The 26,774-nt window shown below is 45.9% G+C and overlaps 1 protein-coding gene across 1 annotated transcript in view; it reads right to left on the bottom strand.

Moving 5' to 3' along the window:
- Window positions 1-14,714, bottom strand: part of LOC137633719 (tRNA 2'-phosphotransferase 1-like) — a 534,213-nt gene extending 519,499 nt beyond the window's left edge. Inside the window, exons 1-2 of the mRNA XM_068365965.1 lie at window positions 14,685-14,714; window positions 13,675-13,818 (exon numbers count right to left, since the gene is read on the bottom strand). Coding sequence (XP_068222066.1) covers window positions 13,675-13,818; window positions 14,685-14,714 — 174 coding nt within the window. The remainder of the gene's footprint in view (window positions 1-13,674; window positions 13,819-14,684) is intronic.
- Between the last annotated feature and the right edge of the window lie 12,060 nt (window positions 14,715-26,774).

Below are 26,774 nucleotides of genomic sequence, written 5' to 3' on the forward strand. Positions count from 1 at the left end.
CCAAATGTGAAGTGAAGCAGTTCACCGGTGTGTGGGGGGGGAGGGGTAGCTAGCTACCCCTCCCCTACCCCCTTGCTAACTAGCGCGGGGGTAGTTAACCCTTGTTAAAAATCTAATGGCTCGTCATTTCAGCTACGCCGAAAGTAATACCCTATGTAAATAGCGTGGTTTGTATTGCGGTTACGGAACAAATGTAAATGCTGTCAGAGGAAGCAACGATTTTCTGAGAAACGATCGTGAAGCAAGAACAAGGGGACGTGTCTTGCCAGGTGAGAACACAACTGCGTCATTCTCATGAAGATGAAACACGAATGGAAAGAGTGCCAGGAAATCTTGGGGAACACGAAGGGAATTCCTCAGATCTCGTACAAGTAATGAGAAGATTCTACGCTTCTCTTTCACCAGTGCTGTACAGTGGAAAAGCTGGAAAGAAACAGATGACACAATTTTTGCAATCAGAAAAGTCATTGAAGAACAGATGTGAAGTATCCATCCTGCACAAAGAATACCCGAACAGCATACCGAAACGTATTCCAGGAAATAGGAATCATTGCCCGATAACTAACCTCACACGTCGCATACAAGACACGAATGTTCTAGGATCATCTTCTCAAGTGTACACTTTCCTGGTATGTATCATCCCTTCCATATGCACTTGGGAAGTCTTCTCATCACTCAGCTAAGCGAGAGAAGATAGATCACGCAGACTGCTAATGAAGTGACGAAACTTTCGGACAGCGGATGCAACCTGGATTGTAAATAGTGGACCCCTTGATGATGTGGACGATCATGTTCACGATACTCATGCACGTGGATTAAGGGGGCTCGTGACTGGGGAACTCGTGAGAAGCCGTCTCAAGCAAGAACATTGGTCCAAAGTTACTACTGTGATACAGATTAGGTTGCCAGAGGAACACACCAGTGATATCCAATGAATACTAACGCCCTGAGGTTTTCGTTTTCGTCATCGCTGCACGGACACACGACAGTGGACATGGCTGACAACAAAAGCCAAGTAGCACAGAAACCTGTGGCACGATTAAAGTTTACTTTCCTCAAACAGCAATGTCTGCAAAATCCAACATTCAATCTGAATGAAAAAACATCAAATTAAAACAGCCAGGCAAGAAAGCTGTACGGCAACTGGAGTCAAAATTAAAGGTCTAAGGTTTATGTGTAGGAACAAATATTGTACTCATTTCCCTTTCGTATCTCCTAAGTGTAAAATTAGTTAGGTATACTGGCATGCTCTTTGCACTCCCAAAAGAAGTTATTTCACTAAACATTCAGTTGGGCTTCACAAGGCACTAGAAGAGTTGGAAGACCCAGGCCTACATGGCTGAGGACTATGAAGCGCTAAGTAGATAATGAATGGAGAAGTATTCAATTAAAAGATCAAGATAGAGATGACTGGCGAAACATAACAGAAGCTCTTTGCGTCAATAGGCGTAGGAGGAGATGATGATGATGATGATGATGATGATGATACTGTACGTCACTTTCAATATGTGACAAATGGTGTTACGATAAGGTCTAATCTTAAAATCAAGAAATTAATAAACAATATTTCTTAATACTGTATTATAGATTAGGTTTTGACTATGACGGGAGTTTGTTACAAAACATAAACAGTGCGAGTTGGTAATGTCAATGAGTTGTGCCGTTACTGTGTGAATGAATGTTTTGGTTGCAACAGGTAGACGATAACTTTGGTAAAAGAACAAGAGGTTTTTGAGACTGGGCATAGGGGGATTGGGGTTCTCCCCTAATAGGTATGGACACATCATTCTAGATTAGGTTAATGGAGGGGTTTTCCTTAGATATGTGATATCTTCATGGCATTAACAGATGGGTCAAGTTCTATGGACGGGTCAAACTCAGAAATACACAAGAAAAACTCTGTTTGGGAAGGAAACACAGGTTTGTGGCTTAATCTTAGGCCCAGATAAGGATACTGCAGTTTAAGGGGGTGTGGTAGATATCCCACAGGTTGGTAAGAATACAAGATCAGCTCCTAGGTAGCGAAGGAAAACTTAGGTTAGGTGGTGACATAGCGTTTGTTTCCATTTCAAATAAATCATAGAATCTTAACACCTCTATAATTTACGATATAGGTTTTCCTTATGTATTCCACCAAAAAACCTTCAAATTATCTGTAAATATACCAATAATTCTCCTTATTTTCTTCATTATGAATATGACAAATTCGAAGATAATTTGTATTTTTCCTAACCATACAAACCTTAGCTATTTACACAGGGTTTACCTTTTAGCGCAGCTGAAATGGCGAGCCATTAGAATTTAACGAGGGTGTATTACCCCCGCGCTAGTTAGCGGGGGGGGTAGGGGAGTGGTAGCTAGCTACCCCTCCCCTCCCTCACACACAGATGAATGCTCACTTTCACTTAGAGGTAGGAGTTGTCTTGGGGGACAGGGCTGGCGGGCAAATGTGTGTAAATAGCTAAGGTTTGTATGGTTAGGAAAAATACAAATTATCTTCGAATTTGTCATTTGTTCCGTAACCGAAATACAAACCACGCTATTTAGCTAGCTACCACTCCCCTACCCCCCCCCCCCCCCCCGCTAACTAGCGCGGGGGTAATACACCCTCGTTAAATTCTAATGGCTCGCCATTTCAGCTACGCTAAAAGGTAACCCTTTGTAAATAGCGTGGTTTGTATTTCGGTTACGGAACAAACAATTATTTTTGGAGGTGTAGGAACCGCAAGTGTCGCCTTAAGTTCACAATGCGGCATGGATCATTCTTTAAGCGCTCAAACCTCGAAGAACGTGAGGTCATTCTCCTCATGTGTTGTTGGGTTCATCGTTGGCCTCAATACTGTGTTGAAGTGAAGCACGAACAGCTTGCTTCTCACACTCTCGTTGACTGGTACAACTTTTGCCGAGAAGTGTGTGAACAAGTGTTGATTTTGGACAATAAGAAAATTGGTGGACCAGGGCACATTGTGGAAGTGGACGAGAGCAAGTTCGGCAAGAGGAAGTATAACATCGGGCATAGAGTCAAAGGAACCTGGGTCTTTGGGGACATTGACCGGGAAACACGCGAGACCTTTTTCAGAGTGGTTAAGGAAGGTAACGCGGAAACGTTGATCTCGGCGCTCAAAGAGCACGTTCTTCCCGGGACCACTATCATTGCCGATTGCTGGAAAGGATACGGCAAAGTCAAAGACCATGATTTTAAACATTTTACTGTAAACCACAGTTTTAACTTCGTTGATCCTAATGACCCGACCGTACATACGAACACTATAGAATCGCAATGGCGGGTTCTCAATAGGAGCTTGCTACCAAGATTCGGTACCCAGAAAACGTTGTACGAAAGCTATTTTGCGGAGTACTGTATCAGGAAGCGATATATAGACAAGTCCGTATGTCCGTTCAGGACATTTTTACAGCTCATCAAGCGCGTTTACCCGCTCAAAGCCAGTCCTCTCTTCTTGCCGATTCCTGAATCTCCTCCCTCTAACGCTACTAACGTTCGGCCAAGTAACGTTCGTCCATCCAGCAGCCGTTCTTCAGCTAACGACGCCCGACCTTCCACTAGTCGCGAAAATTCAAGTCCTCCTCCTAATCCTCCACTCCAGAAGAGGTTGAAGGCCCAAGAACCGGAGGATTTTGGTTTTAGCGACATCGAATATTAAGGTAAGCCTGAGTAACTTTTATTATGATCATGTGGATAAGATATACATTGGAGTGCTGCCCAAAGCTTTTTTTGTGTAGGAGAGACTTACGAAGGGGGTCCGGGGGCTTGCCCCCGGGTAGGGGTAGTGACCTGGGAACTACTAGCTTTAGTTAGGTTGGGTTTGTGGGATTTGTATGTTAGCGACAGTGTTTGGGGGTCGCAGGGGGGCGTTAGCCCCCCCCGGTTAGTTCACGAGGAAGGTAAGGACATGGCTTGTAGGTCAGGTTAGGAGGGGAATTTTGGGTTAGTTGTCCATTTTTCTCGCACATTTCGGACATCCATGACCAGAATGGTACTAGTATGTAGATTGTTGGGACAAGCAATTACAAAACTAGTGAAATTAATATTATTTCATTCAGTGATCATTCCCGTAAAAAAGAGCCGATTTCGGACTTTTTTTACTCGATTTTCGGCCGGTCAAAGGCCTGTCCCCAAAAACTACAGAGGCTCCGAAAAATACACATAATCAAATCAAGGTAAATTATTTCTAGCGAGATCAAGTTAACAGAAAAATAACAGCTTTTTTAAACAAGAAACAAAAATTTGTAAATTATTGCGTTCAATTTAGTAGAATAAATGAAAGCTTCATTGACATTAAATTTAAATTTCAAACTTTTACTTTACTATCTACGACATTTATTTTAGAATTCCGTAAGAGCATATAAACAATTAACAGTACATTTATTGAAAATAGACGGCCCTTTTAGTTTTGCATGGGGGACTGATTTTACCATTTCTCATCTCATCTTGATGTTTGTGTAAATGAATATTGTAAAGTCTGCATATAGAAAAAGCAGGAAAATGAAATATCAAAATGAAATTTAAACTGGCCGAGTTGTCTCGATATGGGAAGAGTAGTCTAAGGGATGAGGAGGTGTATGTATGATAGCGGCCACCTATATGTATGATTACAGCTAACTTAGAATACGACAGTATAAGGGGTGTTGCAGGGGGGCTTCACCCCAGCCATGGGAAATGGCTTATTGGTTAGGTTAGGGGGAAAATTTGGTTTCATTGTATATTATTCCATGGTAATGTAACCTAGGAAAAAAACTACTGTTTCTTATAGAAAAAAATGTTATTTTTATTAATAAAATAAATTTTTGAATATACTTACCCGATAATCATGTAGCTGTCAACTCCGTTGCCCGACAGAATTCTATGGAGGGATACGCCAGCTATCACAATACTAGAAGGGGGTGTACTTACCAGCGCCACCTGTGGCCAGGTACTCAATCATTTGTTGTTGACACCTCCTCAATTATTCCTCGGTCCACTGGTTCTCTCTGGGGAGGAAAGGGAGGGTCGATTAAATCATGATTATCGGGTAAGTATATTCAAAAATTTATTTTATTAATAAAAATAACATTTTTCAATATTAAACTTACCCGATAATCATGTAGCTGATTCACACCCAGGGAGGTGGGTGAAAACCAGTGTACATGATTAAAGGATAGCTAAGTATCCCAAATTTCATATAACAGTTATCTCAAATAACAATGAAATAATAAGTACCTGGTAAGGAAGTCGAATAGAACCGTTACTCTGCCTTTTATTTAAAGTTCGTCTTCCTTACTGAGCGCAGCGTTCCTCTTGGAGGCTGAATCAACCCAAAGGTGCCAAAGTACAAGGGGTTGCAACCCTACTAAAGGACCTCTACCAAACCTTTAACCCAGGCGCTTCTCAAGAATGAATAGACCACCCGCCAAATCCAAGGATGCGGAAGGCTTCTTAGCCTACCGTAACAACCATAAAAACAACAATAAAAGTATTCAAGAGAAAGGTTAAAAAGGTTATGGGATTATGGGAATGTAGTGGCTGAGCCCTCACCTACTACTGCACTCGCTGCTACGAATGGTCCCAGGGTGTAGCAGTTCTCGTAAAGAGACTGGACATCTTTCAGATAAAATGATGCAAACACTGACTTGCTCCTCCAATAGGTTGCATCCATAATGCTCTGCAGAGAACGGTTTTTATTAAAGGCCAACGAAGTAGCTACAGCTCTTACTTCGTGGGTCCTTACCTTCAGCAATGCAAGGTCTTCCTCCTTTAAGTGAGAATGTGCTTCTCTGATCAGAAGCCTTATATAGTACGAAAGCCCATTCTTGGACATGGGTCTCGAGGGTTTCTTGATGGCACACCATAAGGCTTCTGACTGTCCTCGAATAGGTTTAGACCTCTTCAGATAATATTTGAGAGCTCTGACAGGGCAAAGAACTCTCTCAAGTTCGTTACCTACCATGTTGGAGAGGCTAGGTATTTCGAACGATCTAGGCCAAGGACGTGAAGGAAGCTCGTTCTTTGCTAGGAATCCAAGCTGAAAAGAACATGTTGCAGATTCGGTTGTGAAACCAATGTTCTTGCTGAAGGCATGAACCTCACTGACTCTCTTAGCTGTTGCAAGGCAAACGAGAAAAGCAGTCTTGAGGGTAAGATCCTTGAAGGAAGCTGACTGGAGAGGTTCGAACCTAGATGTCATAAGGAACCTTAAGACTACGTCTAGATTCCAGCCTGGAGTGGAAAGACGACGTTCTTTAGACGTTTCAAAAGACTTGAGAATGTCTTGAAGGTCCTTGTTGGAAGACAGGTCCAAACCCCTGTGGCGGAGAACTGAGGCCAACATGCTCCTATACCCTTTAATCGTAGGTGTTGAAAGGGATCTCTCATTCCTAAGATGAAGAAGGAAGTCAGCTATTTGGATCACAGAGGTATTGGTAGAGGATATTGAATTGGCTCTACACCAGCTTCGGAAGACCTCCCACTTAGACTGGTAGACTCTACGAGTGGAAATTCTTCTAGCTCTGGCAATCGCACTGGCTGCCTCCTTCGAAAAGCCTCTAGCTCTAGCGAATCTTTCGACAGTCTGAAGGCAGTCAGTCGAAGAGCGTGGAGGTTTGGGTGCAACCTGTCTACGTGTGGTTGACGTAGAAGGTCCACTCTTAGAGGTAGAGTCCTGGGGAAGTCGACTAGCCATTGAAGTACCTCTGTGTACCATTCTCTTGCAGGCCAAAGGGGAGCAACCAGCGTCAGCCGTGTCCCTTCGTGCGAGACGAATTTCTGCAGAACTTTGTTTATTATCTTGAACGGAGGGAATGCGTACAGGTCGAGATGGGACCAGTTCAGAAGAAAAGCATCCACATGAACCGCTGCAGGGTCTGGAACAGGGGAACAATAAAGCGGAAGTCTCTTGGTGATGGAGGTGGCAAACAGATCTATGGTAGGTTGACCCCACAAGGTCCAAAGTCTGTTGCACACACTCTTGTGGAGGGTCCATTCCGTGGGAATGACCTGATTCCTTCTGCTGAGGCGATCCGCTGAAACATTCATATCGCCCTGGATGAACCTCGTGACCAGAGTGAGGTTTAGACCTCTTGACCAAATGAGGAGGTCCCTTGCGATCTCGTAAAGGCTCCTCGAATGGGTCCCTCCTTGCTTGGAGATGTAAGCCAAGGCTGTGGTGTTGTCTGAATTCACCTCCACCACTTTGCCTAGCAGGAGGGACTTGAAGTTCAACAGGGCAAGATGAACTGCTAACAGTTCCTTGCAATTGATGTGGAGTAATCCTTGTTCCTTGTTCCATACTCCTGAGCATTCCCGTCCGTCCAAGGTCGCACCCCAGCCCGAGTCCGATGCATCCGAGAAGAGATGAAGATGGGGAGTCTGGATGGCCAATGATAGACCCTCCTTGAGAAGGAGATTGTGCTTCCACCACAGGAGAGTGGTCTTCATCTCTTGGTTGATAGGGATAGAGACTGCTTCTAGAGTCGAGCCCTTGTCCCAATGAGCCGCAAGATGGAATTGAAGAGGGCGGAGGTGGAGTCTCCCTAGCTCGACAAACAGGGCCAGAGATGAGAGGGTCCCTGTGAGACTCATCCACTGTCTCACTGAGCAATTGCTCCTCTTCAGCATGCTCATGATGCACTCTAGGGCTTGGTTTATCCTGGGGGCCGATGGAAAAGCCCGAAAATCCCGACTCTGAATCTCCATTCCCAGGTACACAATGGATTGGGAGGGAATGAGTTGAGATTTCTCTATATTGACTAATAGACCTAGGTCTCTGATTAGATCTAAAGTCCAAGAGAGGTTCTCCAGACAACGACGACTCGTGGAGGCTCTCAACAGCCAGTCGTCTAGGTAGAGGGAGGCTCTGATGTTCGATAAGTGCAGGAATTTCGCTACATTCCTCATCAGATGAGTAAAGACCATAGGAGCTGTGCTTAGGCCAAAACACAGGGCTTGGAACTGATAGACAACCTTTCCGAAAACGAATCTCAGGAAAGGTTGGGAGTCTGGATGAATGGGAACGTGAAAGTATGCATCTTTCAAGTCCAAGGAGACCATCCAGTCCTCCTGTCTGACCGCTGCTAAGACCGACTTGGTCGTCTCCATTGTGAACGTCTGCTTGGTGACATACTCGTTGAGAGAGCTGACGTCCAGCACCGGTCTCCAACCTCCTGTCTTCTTGGCCACAAGAAAGAGACGGTTGTAGAAGCCCGGGGATTGATGGTCCCGGACTATAACCACTGCCTTCTTCTGCACAAGTAGCGACACCTCCTGTTGCAATGCTAGCCTCTTGTCCTCTTCTTTGTAGTTGGGAGAGAGGTTGATGGGCGATGTGGTCAGAGGCGGTTTGAGGCAGAATGGAATCCTGTAACCGTACCTCAGCCAACTGACAGACTGTGCGTCTGCACCTCTCTTCTCCCAGGCTCGCCAGAAGATCTTGAGTCTGGCTCCTACTGTTGTCTGGAGAATCTGAGAGTCAGTTCTTTCCCTTAGATGTCCTGGGTCCTTTCCGAGACTTGCTCCTGTGAGAGTCTGGACGGGAGCTACCTCGGCTGGGGGCTCTACCACGAAAGGGCGGTATGAACCTCGTAGCCGGGGTATCAGCCACTGGGGAGCGATAAGTCTTGGGGACAGAGGTAGTAACCTTAGACTTACGAGCCGATGAGGCTACAAGATCGTGCGTGTCCTTCTGTATCAGGGCAGCCGACAAGTCCTTAACTAGCTCCTCGGGAAAGAGGAACTTTGAGAGTGGAGCAAAAAGGAGTTGTGACCGTTGGCACGGTGTAATGCTGGCGGAGAGGAAGGTACACAGTTGTTCCCTTTTCTTCAACACCCCTGATACAAATAACGACGCTAGCTCACCCGATCCATCTCTGATGGCCTTATCCATGCAGGACATAATAAGCATGGCAGAATCTTTGTCCGCAGGAGAGGTTTTCTTGCTGAGGGCTCCCAGGCACCAGTCGAGAAAGTTGAACATTTCGAAAGCTCTGAACAACCCTTTGAGAAGATGATCCAGGTCCGAGAAGGTCCAACAAACCTTCGAGCGTCTCATCGCAGTCCTCCTAGGCGAGTCCACCAGACTTGAGAAGTCAGCCTGGGCAGAGGCAGGTACTCCCAAGCCTGGTGCTTCCCCTGTAGCATACCAAACGCAACCTTTCGAAGCGAGCTTCGTTGGCGGGAACATGAAGGAAGTCTTGCCAAGGTGTTGTTTAGACTGAAGCCACTCCCCTAAGATCCTTAAAGCCCTCTTGGAGGATCTAGCTAGGACAAGCTTAGTATAGTTGGACTTAGCTTGTTGCACGCCCAGCGAAAACTCAGATGGAGGAGAGCGGGGAACAGCAGAGACGAAGTGTTCAGGGTAAATCTCCCTGAGCAGAGCTAAGACCTTTCGAAAATCAATAGACAATGGAGAAAGCTTAGACTCCTCCACGTCTGATGAGGGATCAAGGTGTGCCTCCTCATCATCCGACACTTCATCAGCAGAGGGTAGCGAAGCAATAGGACCAGAATGCTGAACCGCAGAGTCAGAACGGGTAGGAACAATAACAGAGGTTTCCTCATGTTGAGGGAAAACCTGAGGCTCAGACTGCATAGGCTGAACAACAGACGAAGCAGAAGGCAGGCGCATGGGTGAAGGAGGTTGACTCCTAGCAAGAGTTGAACCCAAGGAATGCACAAGCTGAGCGGAGGACGGAGGAGGAGTAGTCCGTTCCTGTTCCTGTGAGATGAGTGGAGCATGAAGAGGTTGAGGCTGAGCAGAACAAGGTAAAGTTCTCGCAAGCTGAGGCTCCTGAGGCGCAAGTCCAGGGTGTAGAGGAGCTTGCTTAGAGGAGGGTTGAGCTCGCTGCAGCGATGGTTGAGCAGACAGACTCACGGAGGGGAGAGGTTGTTGTACCCCAACCGAGAGTTGCACCACTGGTGGAGCAGCAAGGGAAGGAGGAGGAAGAGTGGAATAACTCTCCTGATCCCAAAGCAAGGGTTGCCTTAAAGAAGGCTGAGGCTGAACAACACTGGGAACAGCAAACTCCGAAAGTGGCTCAACATCGTACGCCTGGCAGATGGTGCTGCGACCGGGCGGAGCAGGTGCAGGCTGGGCGAGCACAGGCGGAGCGAGAACAGGTGGAGGGAGTGTAGGCGGAGGAGGAGGTGCAACACTCTCAGCCCGACACTCACGCATCAAGTCCGAAAGCTGAGCTTGCATGGACTGAAGCAGGGTCCACTTGGGGTCGGCAGAAACGATAACAGACTGAGGTAACGTCACAGTCGGGCTCTGTATAGGCAGAACCTTACTCCTCTTGGGCGGAGTACAGTCGACCGATGACTGAGGCGAGTCGGAGCTGAGCCAATGACTACAACCTGGCTGAGCACTCGCTGACTGAACTCTCCGTTTAAGCGGTCTCGAGACCTGAGACCAACGTTTCTTCCCTGCATGTAGATCAGCGGACGAGAAGACGGGCTCAATCGTCTGCAGGTGGGAGTGACGGTCTAAGGAAGACACACCCGCAACCACCGAGGATAATTCTGTGCGCCTAACAAGGCCTGTCGAACCCTTAAGCCCTTCGACATTGCTTCTCCCCTGGGCATGGGAGCTTGCAAGAGGTCCCGGACTGGGAGGACGACTGGCTCGCACAGAAAAATCCTCACGCACCACACTGGCACCACTAGCACTTGGCACTGCACAGACACTAGCACTCGTCACAGCACTGGCACTATTTCCACCCACTGCACTCTTGACCTTCAGTTCTTTAACCTCGGCCATCAGAGACTTATGGTCACTTACCACTGATTCTACTTTATCTCCTAAAGCCTGAATAGCACGCAAAACAGTTGACATATCAGGCGGAGGGCACACAGTAGGTTCGGGGGTAGCCACTACAGGGGTAGGAAAAGGTAGGGGATCATGAGGTGAGGAAAACATAGAAGAGTGAGAAGAACTTCTCCTAACTCTACCTCTCTCTAACTTAGATGAATATTTTAAAAGACGGACAAATTCCAATTCCGAAAGTCCGGCGCACTCCTCACATCGATTTTCTAATAGACAGGGCCTGTCCCTACAGTCAGAACAAGCGGTGTGAGGATCTACCGAGGCCTTCGGAATACGCCTATTGCAAGACCTACATCGTCTATGGGAGGGAGCTTGCGAAACGTCAGACATCTTGTTTCAAAGAGTTAGTCAAAGGGTGATCCAAAAACAAGCAAAAATTCATTAACCGTTAACCAGTATTTATATAAAAGCTATCTAGCTAATATAAAGAAGATTCCAGTAATGCGACAGCCGTTAATCTAAGAGAATACTTCACCAAATATCCATGAATAAACTCGAAGACCATAAGCGTATCCCAGAACGTCTAGCCGGAAGCACGACAGAGGAATAATTGAGTTGGTGTCAACAACAAATGATTGAGTACCTGGCCACAGGTGGCGCTGGTAAGTACACCCCCTTCTAGTATTGTGATAGCTGGCGTATCCCTCCATAGAATTCTGTCGGGCAACGGAGTTGACAGCTACATGATTATCGGGTAAGTTTAATATTGAAAATTACGCTCTCTTCGAAAATGACACTCGTTCCCGTCGCAAATTAATAGTTTCAGAAATAAATATACATCTATATCCTCCAATAATGGGGGACCCCCAGTGGGAACTCGGGGTTTTGGGTGGGGAAAACATACTGGGGAATCGATATATAAACGTAAAACAAGCCTTTTCTTCTCTATTCATTACCTTCTTGAAATTATAATAACTGGAGGAAAATACAAAACAGTATATATGAATAAACTTTGGAGGCGCCGTTGCAAAGATTGTGTCATGAAAAAATACAGTAACCAGTAGGATGTAGGAGCATCTGCTATGAAAACAAGGGTAATGGATGGTAAGCTGAGGTACCTTAATAGCATTTTTAAGGGAAAAAAGGACCTACTTACAGCAATAGTCAATGATATGGAAGAAAAAGAGAGGAAGTGGTGGATGCATGTGAAGAAGTATGCTGAAGAATGTGGAATGGCGATGAGAGAAGTCAAGAGATGTACGAAAGAGGACATAAAGAAGAGAACAAGAGAATGGGACACAAGCAAATGGAAGAGTGAAATGGAGTGTAAGGAGAGTTTAATTTTGTATAAAAACTGGAAAAGTGAAATCAAGGAGGAGGAAGTGTATGACAATACATTTTCGTCAATTTTATTATTCAGAGCAAGGACAAACTCATTGGGCTTGAATATAAGAAACAGACACCAAGATGGAAATATAAACTGTGTATTCTGTGATGTAGAAGAAAATGCTAACCACTTTATATTATATTGTCCACAGTTTAGTGATATAAGAATAAAAGCAATTGAGCTTCAACAACCATACGAAGAAGATAGTGCACAAACAGTTGGAAAATTCCTTTTTTGTGAAGAGAATATTGAAAATAAGAAAAGTATACTATAACAAATGTGGATGAAAAGAGAAAAACTAGTGAAAATAAGGAACACACAAAACTAAAAGACACAGAGGCGCCGTTGTAAAGGCTATGCCTCACCCCAGAACCTGAACCTGAACCTGAACCAGTGCTGCCAACGTCCGATGTAGATCAAATGTTATTTTGTGACCTGTCATACTACTAGGCTAGGTTAGGTGGGTTTGTTAGGTTCTGTGCCCTTTTTGTACATTTTATATATTGAGTAAAACTTATATGGAGAAATTATTTAATATATGGAAATATCTATCATTACTATCTTTAGTAATGTCAACGTGCCGTTGGTAACTCTGTGTACCATACGTCAACGTTGGTAACACTGTGTATTATTGGTAACGTTGCTAATGTTATCGTTCGTTCGTAAGAGAAGTGACACCGTGCATCTTAAAGTTATCCGAATTGGTTGATCTGTTTGTTTCCCATTGAAATGAACATCAAATTCTATTAATTCACGTTATTTACTATAGGAAAACAATTATATATCGTTTCCCCAGTATGTTTTCCCCACCCAAAACCCCGAGTTCCCACTGGGGGTCCCCCATTATCGTAGGATATAGATTTATATATATTTCTGAAACTATTCATTTGCGACGGAAACGAGTGTCATTTTTGAAGAGATCGTAATTTTTTCTGTAAGAAACAGTAGTTTTTTTCCTAGGTTACATTACCATGGAATAATATACAAAATTACCGAAAATTTAGTTTAGTTAACGTCAATTTTTAATCTACACGGGAACTGGCCACTGACATACAAAGGCTCCGGGTGGCCGCTATCATACATACACTCCAAGAGTTGTCTCAATATGGGCCGAGTAGTCTTTGGGACAAGTTGTCTTAGGGCCGAGTAGTCTTTGGGACAAGTTGTCTTAGGGCCAAGTAGTCTTTGGGACAAGTTGTCTTAGGGCCGAGTAGTCTTTGGGACAAGTTGTCTTAGGGCCGAGTAGTCTCGGTATGGGCCGAGTTACCTAGATCCAAATTTGTCTTGGGCCAACAGTACTGAACCCAGACTTCCACGGACCGGAATATCGGTCCACACATGACTAAAAGGAACACCGAAACATAAAATAAAACCATAATCTGCTTCGCCATAACAATAAGAGGCCTAGATCTTGCCGGCAGTGATAGGCCTAAACAAAAAAACTTCTCCTAAAGCTTAATTCTATTGATGCAGGTCCCATTTTAACCTGTAATTAAAGCCTACGTGTTCTAGTACATCCTACCATATCAATACCTGATGAGAGGTCCAAATATTCCACCAAATTCTCCAAAATTGGACGATTTTCTTTTCTATGTCAAACGTAAACACGCTTCCAAAACACAACGTACTACGAGCGTAAAGTTTATTGTATAACTGGTATTTATTTAATTTATTTGGCTTTGAAATATGTTTTATTTATCCTAATATAATAATTATAATTATATTATACTGAACTATTCGTATATTCTTAATCTATTTATAAATTAAACCAGATTTCGATCACCTGTACTGCGAGTGTGAAATTATTATTTGTTCGGCTCCTAAATATAATAATTTTATATTAATAAAAAAGTTGTTTACTAATTTTATATCAAAATATGGCAGTTTTCTGTATTTTGTGATGATTTACCTACAATTTCGAAAAACGTAGTTACAGATACTGTAATCTTCGATTGGTACGAATACTGAGCAGAAAACTAATATTTATTTAGATTTTACCATTTATGTTTAATCTATCATTTCTAATTATCTTATATTCACACATTTAAAGGCAAATTAGCGGTATTTATTAAATAGTTGAAGGGCCAAGTAGAGACAACAAGCCTAAAGACATTTTGACGAATTTCATGAGTGGAAAAAAATATGAGGAAATATATATATTAGATTCGCCTATTATTACTTGTTTAAAATCATAGAAGATTAAATATATTTTAGTTAAAATACCAAGTTCACTAAAATATTTGAAAGTATACATTACAGATGTTTCTATAAACGAAATCACGTGATTTCAAATCAGACACGAATCATTCTCACAGCTAGTTTGACGTAGTCTTAGTTTTTCTTACGCAATATTTTCCTACATTTCATAATACCATATTTCTGAAATATATATATATATATATATATATATATATATATATATATATATATATATATATATATATATATATATATATATATATATATATATACATATATATAGTCTATATGATGGCTGCCAGTGTAAACAAAAGCCAGGATTCCAACACAGGCCATGTGATTACCTGTGCTGCCTGTAGCTTGGGTGATGACATGATACACTCCGTCCAGCATGGTGAATGTAAGGAATGGATTCACTACTACTGTTCAAAATTGCCCTTATACAACCTAATGTGTCTCCTGAAAACCACCAGGAAATATACCTGTGAGAAGTGTTATGTGTCCAAGTATCTAGATGAAGATTGGGAAAAGGTAGCACAGGAAGCACAAAAGGCAATAGATGAGCAGGCAATCTCCAGGGGGACTTTATTACAATCAAACCTGCAAGAGAACCATGAGGGTACAGCTGATGCCATGTGCTCCCAGACCCCACCACCCCGGCAACCTGGAGCCATGACCCTGGGTGACACCCCAAAGAACCTGGACTTCAGTCTAACTCAACGGTCACAGGAGCAGCCTGGCCCCACACATTCTAGGGGCACCAATACACCTGTAAGTACTGCAGTAGCCAGTCTAGAAAATGTACAATTCCACCCACCCAGCATGACTGAACTCTGTCCATCTACTACAGCCCCCCACGTGTATGTAGGTACTAGAGACGAGGATACTGCAAATATGGTGCAAGTGGGAAGGGCTGCAGCTATGGCCACCCTAAACCATGCCAAATATATTTGAGTCATGGTTTTAGAGCTGAGAGGGGATGCACCTTAGGTAGGAACTGCCCCAGCCATCATCCTGTCCTCTGTAGAAATTCAGTGCAGAAAAGAGAATGTTTTAAGGAGGGGTGCAAGCTTACCCATATAAAGGGAACAAAAAGGCAGCAAGCAAGGATCCAGAGCCCTGCCAAAAATGAACAACCCTCCAGGTCAGCAAGCACATCGACACCTTCTCCTCCACCACAAGAGCCCCACAAAAGCAATTTTTTAGAAATGTTCATGGAGATGAAAGCACACATGTGTAAGCAGGTCAAGACATACTCGGGAACAGTTGATTCCTTTAATGTACAAGAGTTGATTACAGATCAAGGGATGAGCAGGAACTGACTTGTGTCTTTTCCTGAACCCCGTGCAAAGAGATACACATAACAGGGAAAACATATCGTACATCAAATTGAACATTCCTACACCTCCCCTTTAAGATCAAAGCTCCCCATTCAAAGCAAACATAGCATATTTAAAACATAAGTATAGATTTCTCCTTTTAGTTGCAAAAATAATAAAACTGGTAAAGGTGGTAACCTATGAAGCAAAAGGAATTCAGCTATAATCAAGATAGCCCTTCGGACACAGCGCTGGAACATACATAAATGGTAAACATGACAAGAGGAACACTTATTAAACCCAAATGATCAGGATTAAAGTATATGCACAAAACTTGACATGTTTAGGGGATATTTATTAAACACAACTAAAATGAATTACTCTGTAATATAATCATCATGCCATTGCGGAGGACGACGTACCCTAGTGCTACTTCTCTCCTGGGTGGGTACTGGGCCAGCCTCCCCTGAGGCTGTGGGAGTAGGTTCTCCCTCAGGTGGTGTGGGTGGCAGGGATCTCAAATGCTTGCGATTTCTTGCTGAAATTCTTCCGCTCCCGTCCAACCTTATGCGATATTGGCGGTATCTATTCTTTTCAATAACCACCCCGCTTCTATTCCAGGCTCGTGTAGTCACATCCTGGATAGCTACCCTCTCACCTATTTGTAGGGGGGAAAGATCCTGGGCTTTCTCGTTATACTTGGATGATATTCGTTACTCAACAACGCTTCTTTCCCTCTCTCTTGCGGACAAGGTTTCCGACCAATGCTCGGTGACGAAATAATAACTTTTTAACAATGGCACCGAATCTCGAAGTTGGCGACCCATGGCCAGCTGTGCAGGAGACTTATCTATACCACGTAATGGTGTATTTCTATACTGCAATATCGCCTGAGCTACCTTGTCATTGTCTAGCCCTCCATCAGGTAGAGTATTGCCCATTAATGTTCGTTTGGCGGTGCGCACAGCAGCTTCTGCCCGCCCGTTGGACTGGGGGTAGTGAGCAGACGACACTCTCATAGATACCCCCCACTTACCGAAGAAATGTCTCATTTCCATGCTCGTTAGATTCATGCCCTCGTCCACTGATATTTCTTCAGGTGCTCCCCACTGCATAAAATATCTTTAAAAACTGGGATCAATCTTGCGGATGTAGTTCCGTTAGCGAAGAAATAAATTTCCATCCATCCAGTCAGTCGATCGGCGTAGACCATATACTGCCTCCCTGCTACTTGAAATAAATCTGCAACAGTTTTCTGAAATGGATATTCGGGAGGGGGAGTGTATATAATACTTTCCCTTTGTTGCGAAGGTGCCGCAACATTGCAATCATGACACTGTGCCCTATAATTTGCCAAGTCACCCTCGATCCCAGGCCAATAAACCGCCTGTCGTGCTCTTCTGATCATGGAGTCAGTTGATTGATGACCTGAATGTAAATTGGTTGCAATGCGTAAACGTAGTACCTCCGGAACTACCAGACGAACATGCCCCTCATCATATGCATATGTGACTAATCCTTCAATGACACTCAGTCTATCAAGTACATTGAAAAAAGGTTTTAGGCAGGGCTCCACTTGAGACCTTGACGACGGCCAACCCCCTTCGCTGACACGTCGCTGCAATAGTAAATAATCAGGATCCTTCTCTGCTTCTCCCCTCATGGTACCCCAGTCCATAGTAATGACGTCATCCGCCAGCGATGACGTCATGGAGGCAATACAAACTTCGTTCATAAGTTCCTCCTCTTTTTCGTCTTTGATGGTAGTTTCACTGCGAATCACTGGGTATCTCGATAACGTATCGGCTGCCGAATTCTTCTTCCCCGGCAAATATCTTATGGTAAAACTATATTGCCTAGTTTTCTCCTTCAACCTTAGTAGTCTCGGGTTTGCAATGTCTTTTAGGCTCTTATCCCCAAAGATTTTTACCAAAGGTCTATGGTCCGTTATTAAAATGAAATTCGGACATCCCATTAAAAACAATCTCGATTTCCTAAGGCACCATACTACTGCAGCCGCTTCCCCCTCAATGACGGCATAGCCGGCCTCCGCCTCCGTCAGGTGCCTGCTGCCACATAATGCCAGTTTCCATCCCCCTTACAACAAAAAGGGGCATTGAGATCCTCGCAATTGCAATATTGTTGCAATATAACAAATCCCATTCCTTCTCTGCACCAATCGGTAACAACAGCAGTGCGCCTTGTCTTATCATAATATGTCAGTCCGTCGCCCAACATCTTGCAAATGCTGTCGGGGGCTGCAACAAAACTGTTTTGAAGGCGTTGGTCCCAATATACTTTCCGATGGGGGGATTTCTTGAGAAGATCCCTGAATGGTTCCATTACTGGTGCTACAGCCACGAAAGGTGTGTAAGGACAGTGAGACAAGCGTCACCAAGATCAACTGATACTTTATTCGAATGTGCACGGAAGTATATTACAAGGTGCGGACAGAAAGGTAGGATGACACTGGCCCCAAATCAGATTGAAGTGCCCGCCAAAATATATGTGTTTTCTCACACTTACAAATATATGAATTATGGATTAACAGGAACATGTTATGAAACGATACATATATCAAAATGTAGCTCTGGTAGAGCGGAATATATATACATAGGAAACCACAGTGTGGCGAAGAGAGAATTTAAATAAATAAGTAGTTTGTCGATTTTCTGGACGACGAAGGGATCGGTGTCCTTACAAGTACTCCCCCCCAAGACATCGGGCGGCGTAGAGGGCTGATGATCAATCTTCGTATCTTTTCAGGCGTTGGAGGGTTCCTCTTGTTTTTGAACGGAGGGGCGCGCTGGCGGTCGGTGTAAGGATCTCTTCCTCTTGTCGTCGTTTGATGATTTTTCTTTTGTTGGGCGGCTTGTTTTGAGGCGGAACTCTGGGTCTGCCAGGTCCAGCGGAGGCGGTGTTGCATCCTTCAAGAAACGCTGGTTTCACGCGGTCTATTGAGACCCAGTCCTCTTGGCCATGGACGTCGAGAAGGAAGGCTTTCGTTGTCTTTTTAATTACCCGGTAGGGACCTTGATAAGGTCTAGTCAGTGGTTGTCGATGAGCGTCGACACGGACGAAAACGTACTCGCAGTCATCCAGGCTTTTTGGCTTGAAGTGCTTGGTTCTGTCCTGGTAAGTTTTGAGACACGGCCTGAACTTCCTGGCGATATCCCTTAGGTGATCCAGCTGCGTGTCGTCGGTTGATGAGGGAAAGAATTCGCCAGGAACTGCGAGCGCTTCCCCGTAAACTTTTTCGGCGGGCGAAGGTTCGCCGTCTGCGCGAGGGGCGGTGCGAAGGCCGAGGAGTACCCAAGGAAGTCGTGATTTCCAGTCCCCGTCGGTGCAGCTCGCCATCAGGGACGCCTTGAGGGCGCGGTTCGTTCGTTCGACCATGCCGTTTGCCGCGGGGTTGTATGCCGTGGTGCTGTGGAGCGTCGTCCCCATCAGGTTCGCCAAAGCCAGCCATATTTCTGAGAGGAAAGCGGGGCCTCTGTCAGTCGTGATGTCGTCAGGAACGCCGAACCTGCTCACCCAGCTTGACAGGAGGGCTTCGGCACATGCTTGAGTCGTAGCTTCGGTCATCGGCGATGCCTCCAACCACCTCGTGGAGCGATCGATGATCGTAAGTAGGTAGCGAGCGGATCCAGAATGGGGCAATGGTCCCACGACGTCGATGTGTATATGTCCGAAACGTCTTTTTGGCTGGGGAAAATCGCCCACCCCCGATTCGGTGTGACGGCTGACCTTGCTTGACTGGCAGTTGATGCATGACCTCGCCCATTCCCGGGCGTCCTTTTTTATCCCTGGCCAGACAAACTTTTCAGACAGAAGGCGAGCGGTGGTGCGTCCTGAGGGGTGCGAAAGTCCGTGGATGATATCGAATATTTTCCTTCTGCAGGAGGCTGGTACCCAGGGACGAGGGCGGCCCGTGCTGGTGTCGCAAAGAATAGTTACTCCTGCTGGTCCGAGGGGAACCGCACTTATCTTGAGCGCGGATGGCTCCGTCAGGTGAACCTGTGCTTCTCGGTCGGTGCGTTGTTCGGTTGCGAGATTGGCGTAGTCGATTCCCAGGTGGATCGCGTCAATTTCAATCCTTGAAAGGGAGTCCGCGACTGGGTTTTTCTTTCCTGGGACGTAACGTATGGTGCACCCAAATTCGGCGATTGATGCGAGATGACGTTGTTGTCGGGATGACCATGCGTCCGTTGATTTCGTGAAGGCGTGGACGAGGGGTTGATGATCCGTTGCAATCGTGAAGGGGGTACCCTCCAAGATGTGCCTGAAGTGGCGGACGGCGAGGTAGACGGCAAGGAGTTCCCTATCGAAGGTGCTGTATCTTGTTTCAGCGAGTTTCAATTTCTTGCTGAAGAATGCCAGCAGTCGAGGAGAACCATCGACGAGTTGCTCAAGCACAGCCCCGGAGGCGACGTTGCTGGCGTCGGTCGTTAGTCGCAGGGGCGCGTTGTCGTCGAAATGAGCCAGGGGGGTGGCATTCGCAAGGGCATCCTTCGTCCGAGCGAATGCCTGTTGCTGGGGCAAGCCCCACTCGAGTTTTTTTTGCTTTTCCTTTCAGGACGTCGTCGAGGGGTGACAGGGTTTGTGCGATGTTGGGGATGAAGCGCCTGTAGTAATTGACCATTCCCAAGAACTCCTTAAGTTGGCGAATGGTCGTAGGTATTGGGAACTTCCTGATGGCGTCGACTTTGGTTGTCATGGGTTTTACCCCGCGCGAGGATACACGGTGACCAAGGAAATCCACTCCCTCCGCACCGAACGTACATTTGTCGAAGCGTACGACTAGGCCGTTCTCCTGTAGGCGCTTTAGGACGGTGCGGACGTGTCCCCGGTGTTCCTCCTTGGTTTTCGAGAATATCAGGATGTCGTCGACGTAGCAGACGCAGAAAGGTAGGTCACCCAGAATGCTATCCATTAGTCGTTGGAAGGTTGCCCCGGCGTTGCGTAGACCGAAGGTTGAGTATGCGAAGGTGTAGGATCCGAACGGCGTTACAATGGCAGTTTTCGGGATATCTTCCGGGAATACGGGGACCTGGAAGTAAGACTTGAGAAGGTTCATCTTGGTAAAAAACCTTGCGCCGTGCAACGCGTTCGTTAGGTCCTGCATGTTGGGCAGTGGGTAGTGGTCGGGCGTTGTGATGAGGTTGAGGCGCCTGTAGTCGCCGCAAGGTCTCCAGGACCCATCCGGCTTTTTAACCATGTGCAGGGGTGATGCCCAGGGGCTCGATGCTTTCTTACAGATACCCATGCGTTCCATGTCCTCGAAGGCGCGTTTGGCATCCTTCAGTTTCTGAGGTGGGAGGCGGCGGAATTTGGCGTGAGTGGGAGGTCCTGTCGTTGTGATGTGGTGGTAGATGCCATGCTTGGACGGGGAACCTGGCGAGTGTTGGAGCTCGGGCTTGAAAACCTCGGGAAACTCTCGTAGGAGGTCGGCGTAGGGGTGCGTTGTTACGGCGGATACGGACATTGTTGCAGGGCCATGTTCTAGGGCGCGAGACTGGCAGGTCCCCGTGTCAATGAGACGTCTGTTAGCGACATCGACGAGGAGTCCATGGTGGGCGAGGAAATCCGCACCGAGGAGGGGGCGATAGCGAAGGGCCAAGAATACGAACGGCCCATGATAGATTTCTTGAAGGTCTTGATTCCATAGCACCGTATGGGAGATCCGTTGGCGGCGATGAGTGAGGGAGCGTTTTTGTCGGGACCACGGTCTAGGTCGGACTTCGAAGGAGGGAACGTTGACTGCATTGCGCCGGTGTCCACCATGAGTCTATGGTTGGAAATGGTATCGAGGATACAGAAGCCAATCTTGATATGGTTAACTGCGGCCGCGATGGTGGCAGGTGGATGCTTCTGGCGTCATCTTCTAGGGAAACTGCATGGTGCTCTACATTTCTTGGCGTCACTGCCGAACTGTTGGTGGTAGAAGCACCATGCTGGGTTAGGCCTAGGGTTTGGTCACGTCGGTTGCGGTGGTTTCTTTCTTGATAGAATGTTGATCTCGTCGTCCTCGAGGGCCATTGCCGAGGAGTCTATGGAAGAGCAGCTGCTGAAGGAGGAGAACGGAGGCGGTGTTGACGATGATGCTCCGAGGTGAGATGCTTTGGAGGCCTCGTGGAGCTTCTGAGCCTTCGACAGGAGTTCGTTCATCGGGAGCGTGTCGGCGTCTGTCAATTGGGCCCGTACGTCCTGTGGTAGGCGTCGAAGAAAGATCTCGCGAGATAAGCTAATCTCACGTCGTCGGCCGTTACTGTCTGTTTCGGGGAGCATGAGCAGGCCGGTTAGCTCGTCCCACGCCTCGACAGGAGAGGTGTCACCCATGGGCTTGCCGGCGAGGTCCAGTACTTTCTGTGCCCTTGCTGAGACGGAGAGGGAGTAGATACCGATGAGTTTTGTTCTCAGGTCGTCGTATGAAACTTGGCCGGCCTGGGCGTCGACCCATGGGGAAATCTTGTCGAATACTTCTTCAGATATGGAGGTGAGAACGATGTCAGCCTTGGCGCAGGAGTCGCTGAGTCTAGCGACGCGGAAGAGTACGTCCGCTCTCAGGAACCAGGAAGCGGTGTTGTGTTGAGAAAAGGGCGGTAGTTTGACTTTGGGCGTGGAGGCAAGGCCGTTGGGTGCGATGGGCGTGTTGCTTCCTACATCGTGGCCAGACGACGAGTCAGCGAAGAGGTGAGAGGTTGATATGTCGGTTAAGCTCATCCTACTGCCTTACGTTCACCGAAGTGTGGGAGAACCAAAGGCAGGTTCTTGCCTAAGGTAACGGATTGTGTAGAAGGTAGCACGGCCGTAATAAGTCCGTTAATGGCAAAGCCAAAACCGCTGATGCTACTTTCAACTCCGGGGTCACCAGTTGTAAGGACAGTGAGACAAGCGTCACCAAGATCAACTGATACTTTATTTGAATGCGCACGGAAATACATAACAAGGTGCGGACGGAAACGTAGTATTACATTGGCGCCAAGTCAGATTGAAGTGCCCGCCAAAATATATGTGTTTTCTTACACTTACAAATATATGAATTATGGGTTAACAAAAACATGTCATGAAACGATACATATATCAAAATGTAGCTCTGGTAGAGAGGAATATATATACATAGGACACCACAGTGTGGCGAAGAGAGAATTTAAATAAATAAGTAGTTTGTCGATTTTCTGGACGACGAAGGGATCGGTGTCCTTACAGTATCTATTTCTTAAGTTATTATAATTGGGGCATTCGGTCAAGAAATGCCTCACTGTTGAAGGTACTAAACAGTCGTCGCAATACGATTGGTGTTGGCCCTTCAGCAGAAACTGCAAGAGGCGGCGTAGTGGCTCGGTTAATACGATTACTAAATTCGATGGCTCTGACCATATTATCGTTAATTTCTTGCGCCCTTTGTTGCAGACCCCCTGCCATGTTGCAAAGCTCTTGCAGGTTGTCCAAGGTAAGGCCACGTTCTTCAGCTTCGTCGTCGGCTGCCTCTTCTTCTTCCTCACTTGCTGATCTTGTCATTTCGACAAGGTCCTCATTGGTTAGGGGCTCCGAGTGGCACTCGATCTGTGAGTTAACGTCATCTATCGTCATGTCAGAGGAACCTTTTTTGGCAACTAACCGTGCCAGCCTCACAGCCTTATCTACGGCAGAGTGGTGAACTTCGTCTGCCGTAAATCCCTCATAGTCAAGAACAATGTTTGGCCACAATTTTCTCCCACTTACATTCAATGTTTGCTGTTTCATCTCATTAAGAACTTTCTGAATGTTGGCCAGGCACATTACAATGTTATATTCCCGCCAATATCTCTTGAGGCTGAAGTCCTCGTCGCCTTCGTTGATGGAGGAGATGAGGCCCTCCATCGTGGACCTCGTGTAGAGATCCTTGAAGGCCCGAATGACCCCCTGATCCATTGGTTGTATGAGGGAAGTGGTGTTGGGGGGCAGGAACTCCACTTTGACCCCATCATAATGCAGATCCGTTGCATGTCCTCCTCCACAGTCCATCAAGAGGAGGACCTTAAAGGGCAGCCCATTCTCCGCGAGGTACAGCTTCACCTGTGGGATAAAGCAGTTCACGAACCAGTTGAGTGTGAGGGCTTTGGTCATCCATGCCTTTTTATTACTCATCCAGTAGACGGGCGGCAAGGCTTTGTTTTTGTTTTTCAAAGCCCAAGGATTCATGGACTTATAATTTAAGGCGGATTTGAGCATGAAGCCCGCGGCATTCCTGCACATGAGGAGAATAACCAATCTTTGTGGGCCTTGAACCCTGGCTCCTTTACTTTGTCCTTGTAAAGGAACGTCCGGTATGGCATACTCTTCCAGAAGAGGCCAGTCTCATCCATATTGAACACCTGCTCCGTGAGAAAGCCACCGTCTTTAATTAATTTCGGGAACTTCTCCTTAACGTAACGAAGAACTGCCTCTTGGTCTGCCGAGGCGGCCTCCCCATACAAAGGAAGGCTGTGAAGGCCAAACCTCCTCTTGAATTTCTCGAACCAGCCCTCTGCTGGCAACAAAACCACGTTTTTCTCGTGGGGCAAGATCATCTTCTTCGTCGTTATCATCACCTTCGTCGTCTTCGTTTGATTTTCCTTCAGGAACTAGGCTATCATACAAGGTTTTGGCTTTTTCCCGACATTCCTATATCCACACTGATAACGCATTCTCCATTTGCACAATCGTCATATTACGAGGAGTCACAACGCGGTTAGTGTCCTTGGAGAACGTTATTGAGGCAGTTTTACGTATTTTCATTTCATCTTTTTTTATGTAGTGAACCGTCTATTCTTTCACTCCGTAAATGCGGGCAACAGACATATAGCTTCTGCATGCCTTAAGCATGTCCAGTAATTTCACTTTCTCCTTCACCGTCATAATTTTTCCCTACTTGGGTTCACTAGAGCATGTAGAGGGTAGAGGACGTTTAGGAGCCATTTTCAAGGGTGTCACAAGCACTATTTTACACTAAAGAAGCACAAGAAAACAGCAAAAAGTTCCACGCGGCAAGACTAAGTAGCACAAGCGAAGCGAGAGAGAACAATGAATGCGGTCTCCCTTTGCGGGGCGCACGGCAGGGAGAGATACTGGGTAAAGTGTCTCGGCGGTTCAGCCAATCAGCTTGCAAGATTCTGGAGCCAGGATGGCCAGCGAATCAGAGTGGTAGATTTTGAGTTGCGAGCCATCTCCGTATTGATACCTGATGTTCTACTGTACTCTCCCTGCCTTCTGCTAGCGCCCGCATAACATTTGCACTATTTATTCTAATTTGTCCTTTCTGTTAAATATTATTATTATTATTACTATCCAAGCTACAACCCTAGTTGGAAAAGCAAGATGCTATAAGCCCAGGGGCTCCAACAGGGAAAAATAGCCCAGTGAGGAAAGGAAATAAGGAAATAAATAAATGAAGAGAACAAATTAACAATAAAGCATTCTAAAAACAGTAACAACGTCAAAACAGACATGTCATATATAAACTATTAACAGCATCAAAAACAAATATGTCATAAATAAACTATAAAAAGACTCATGTCCGCCTGGTCAACAAAAAAGCATTTGCTCCAACTTTGAACTTTTGAAGTTCTACTGATTCAACCACCCGATTAGGAAGATCATTCCACAACTTGGTAACAGCTGGAATAAAACTTCTAGAGTACTGCGTAGTATTGAGTCTCGTGATGGAGAAGGCCTGGCTATTAGAATTAACTGCCTGCCTAGTATTACGAACAGGATAGAATTGTCCAGGGAGATCTGAATGTAAAGGATGGTCAGAGTTATGAAAAATCTTATGCAACATGCATAATGAACTAATTGAACGACGGTGCCAGAGATTAATATCTAGATCAGGAATAAGAAATTTGATAGACCGTAAGTTTCTGTCCAACAAATTAAGATGAGAATCAGCAGCTGAAGACCAAACAGGAGAACAATACTCAAAACAAGGTAGAATGAAAGAATTAAAACACTTCTTCAGAATAGATTGATCACCGAAAATCTTGAAAGACTTTCTCAATAAGCCTATTTTTTGTGCAATTGAAGAAGACACAGACCTTATATGTTTCTCAAAAGTAAATTTACTGTCGAGAATCACACCTAAAATTTTGAAAGAGTCATACATATTTAAAGAAACATTATCAATACTGAGATCCGGATGTTGAGGAGCCACCGTCCTTGACCTACTTACAATCATACTTTGAGTTTTGTTAGGATTCAACTTCATACCCCATAATTTGCACCATGCACTAATTCTAGCTAGATCTCTATTAAGGGATTCACCAACCCTAGATCTACATTCAGGGGATGGAATTGATGCAAAGAGAGTAGCATCATCTGCATATGCAACAAGCTTGTTAATGAGGGAGGGATTTCTGGTATATGCCATTGTGCACATCGGTGAAGCTATAGGGGTTCACTGTGAGGTGATGCATAAGTATCATCAAGGGAACCAGGCCCACACTGGAACCGAAATGAGTTTTAGTGGTAGAGAGAGTAGTGATAGCAGCAAGTCCCAGTGAATGGGAGAGACTGGGAGAGGAGGGAAGGATCTTTAGTAGAAAAGAAAAGGAGCAGTTGTAAGCACAGCTGCTTATTCTTGCTCTAGGGGGGGGGATACTAGGGGAGAGAGGAGGGATTGAAAAATGTTGGAGGGAGTCTGAACAAAGGAGCAGACTTTAGCTATGAGCTGGAAGATCAAGGGGGGACCAGCTTTTCAAGGACCAAGGCTTCTGCTTGGGAGATAAGGGTGGAGGCTGAAGGGGAATGGGGAAACCGTGACCAGGATCCGGATCGGTGACTGGGGTGGGAGCTGTGACAGGAGCAGGAGCGGTGACTGGATTAGGATTGGTAGGTGGCCGACATGGTGGTCTGGAGCGAGGAGCCCTTTGGGGCTTTGGTGGCTGTGGCTGTTGCTGCTGTGGAAGGAGGGATGATCTGCAGGGCTTCTAATCTCCTGAGCTGCTCTGGACATTTCCAGTTCCAGACATGGTGGGATCCAGAATAGTTGGGGCACTTTGGATGGGTTTCTAATGCATTCTTGTGTGCATCAATACAATCTTGAGTGAGGTGCAGATGGCTGGAGACTCCACACACCGTTGGACTCTTCAGGCAGTG

This window comes from Palaemon carinicauda, chromosome 43, assembly GCF_036898095.1.
Source record: "Palaemon carinicauda isolate YSFRI2023 chromosome 43, ASM3689809v2, whole genome shotgun sequence".
NCBI lineage: Eukaryota > Metazoa > Arthropoda > Malacostraca > Decapoda > Palaemonidae > Palaemon > Palaemon carinicauda.